The 2,673-nt window shown below is 35.7% G+C and overlaps 1 protein-coding gene across 5 annotated transcripts in view; it reads left to right on the forward strand.

The window, feature by feature from the left end:
- LOC122079230 (G patch domain-containing protein TGH) overlaps positions 1-2,673 on the forward strand; it is a 28,314-nt gene that overhangs the window by 3,430 nt on the left and 22,211 nt on the right. For all 5 annotated transcript variants that reach the window (XM_042645508.1, XM_042645510.1, XM_042645509.1 and 2 more), the window contains 2 exons: positions 120-210; positions 311-405. In XM_042645508.1, coding sequence (XP_042501442.1) covers positions 120-210; positions 311-405 — 186 coding nt within the window. The remainder of the gene's footprint in view (positions 1-119; positions 211-310; positions 406-2,673) is intronic.

Consider the following 2,673-nt stretch of genomic DNA (forward strand, 5'->3'; position numbering starts at 1 on the left):
AAAAAAAAAAAAATGAAGAAAAAACTCAAGTTTATTTCAAGTTCGTGGTTCCACTTAATCTATTTATTTGATTATTCATTGTTTTTTACTATTTAACCTTGGAAATTTGTAACTTTCAGGTGAGGGATGAGGAAGGGCGAAGAAGATTTCATGGAGCCTTTACAGGAGGCTTTTCTGCCGGTTACTACAATACAGTGGGCACAAAAGAGGGTATAAGTTTAATTGCATTTAGCTTCTGTGATTCTTTAGTGGTCCACTGGTTGATTTTCTTATGATGACATACTATTTAAACTTGATAACTCAAATGCAGGATGGACTCCACAGACATTTATGTCATCACGGAAAAACAGAGCTGAAGTGAAGCAGCAGAGCATATTGAATTTCCTAGACGAGGATGAGAAAGAAGTATGCTCTATCATGTTTTCCTTATATTTTTCATACTTTTATTTTTATTTTTATTTATTTATTATGATAAGATTGTTATCTTCACTACAGATTTTTTATTTGTTTATGACTCTCTCTCTCTCTCTCTTTCTCCCTCTCTCTCTCTCTACGTTTCCATGACAACTATTCACTTTTTTTTTCAAAGCAATGGTAGTTTGATAAACATCGTAGTCCTAGGATTAGTTTCTGTTCTCCCTCTCTAATCTGTATAAGAATCTCTGTTTATGTGTATGTTTTATAGTTATCAAGGCATCTAGGTGGCTCAGCCTGGACTGGCGCCTTGGTCGCCTTGATTTTTTCATCCTTTATTGCCTTGGATCGCCTTACACCTTGATAAACTTGGTAGGTATAAGTTATAAAGCTTTAAACTTTTCTGTTCTTATTTCCAGTTAATTTGGTGAAAGTCAAAGAAACTATCTCTGCTTTGAAAAGTGACAGATCTTAGGGCCTGAATGGGATTAATATGGCATATAAACAATGCTGGTATGTGGTGAAGTTAAACCCAATTAATATCTTTTAAGATTTCTTCGAAGACAATTATCTTGATCGGAAAGCACTGCCATGTTATTTGATTCTTGTGAAAAACTGTGTACATGAATTAAATGGTACGGCCAATTAGTTTGATAATTTGATTGCCTGCACCTTTAGAATTCTTTCAAAGGTCCTGCCCCCTTGGCTGCCTGGTTTTGATTCTCTCTTATATTCACTAATAATTCTGAACCCTAGATCAAGTTTGGTAATATCTCAGCAACCATTATTTATTTTAATCTGAGATTTTTAGGGCTTTCAGTACCTCAAAATGTCTACTTGATGGCTATTTGAAGGCCATCCAAGGTTGTTCAATTGTGTTCTTGAAATCTGAAATTCCTGTAATTTGATATATCAGATTCGGGGTGTGCTTTGTTTGTGTATGGAGTACTTGAACCTGAGTTTTATACACTGTATTTTGAGATCTTGCTTGGGCTTGTGTCATCTGTGACCCAACCTTACATCAGGGACCAACACAAGTGACAAAAATAAGACTGTTTAATGACTAAACTATATGACAAAAATAAGACTCTTCAATGACTAAACCAAAGCCCACTATATTACCTATTGGACCCACTTACTAATTAAATATTGTTTATCCCAATAAACCCCCACTTTTGGGCCTCATAATTCAGCCCATTACATATAAAATCCAAATGATGCAGATTCATCTCCAAAATAGGCTTGTTTTATTAGGAATAAGCCTAGGGCTGGGTTTCATACATGTTGGGCCTTTAATCCTGTGTGTTTTGAGTGTAATAAGCCACTTTTATGGCCTAAACTAGGGGGTTTAGTATACGCTTGGTTGCGTAAATCAAATGGTGTATGTATCGAATATGGATGTCAATCTTTTGAGAGACATTCTCTTGAACAATATTTGTAACTGAAAAATCATTAGGTTACCTTGGTCTATGACTCTGTTACATGATTCTTCCTTAAGAATTGTTTGGTTAACCTGATTTTGTGTAGTGATTCTTTCTGGAAAACTATTTGGTTACCCTTAGTATGTTGGTTGGATTCTAATGACTTAACCATATCTAAATATTCTTTGGTATCTTTTATTTTCATCATAGTAGTACCTTACGGGAAGCACTATTTATAAATATAATATTTAAAAATTTAAACCATATCATGGACATAGAAGGACAGAACCAAATACGCATAGAAACTAAACTGGTTAGCCATTGTAGTTTATCTCTTTGGGGTGGAGTATCACGAGACTGTGGAGCAGAGTTTCCTGAACCACACCGAGGATAGAATTCTTCTAGTTTTGAAGCACCACGAAGCCTGCAGTAATGGTAATTCAAACAACAAAAGGACATCAGAACACATTTTTCCAGATTAAGGGCACGAGATACAGGACTGAGTACTTTCAGGGGCTCAGTGTCTTGGTTGGTTAATTCGAGAACCAAGTTAAGAATGTGGAAGATTTGTCTTCTGATCTGTGCACGAGTTGTTAAATTGGAAAAAATGAATCCACTGCATTAGCATTTAGCCAGTTTGATTATAGCTTTCAGAGGAAGAAGAAGAAGAAGAAGATAAAGAGGAGTACCGGGGCGAGGAAACACAAGAAATTAACTGTTTAGAGAGAGAGAGAGAGAGAGAGAGAGAGAGAGAGAGAGAGAGGAAACACAAGAAATACTCTGCTTCTAACAGTACCATTACAAACATCAACATGTGTTATTGGTAGCCCTAACCTAA

This window comes from Macadamia integrifolia, chromosome 5 (assembly GCF_013358625.1).
Source record: "Macadamia integrifolia cultivar HAES 741 chromosome 5, SCU_Mint_v3, whole genome shotgun sequence".
NCBI classification, from domain to species: domain Eukaryota; kingdom Viridiplantae; phylum Streptophyta; class Magnoliopsida; order Proteales; family Proteaceae; genus Macadamia; species Macadamia integrifolia.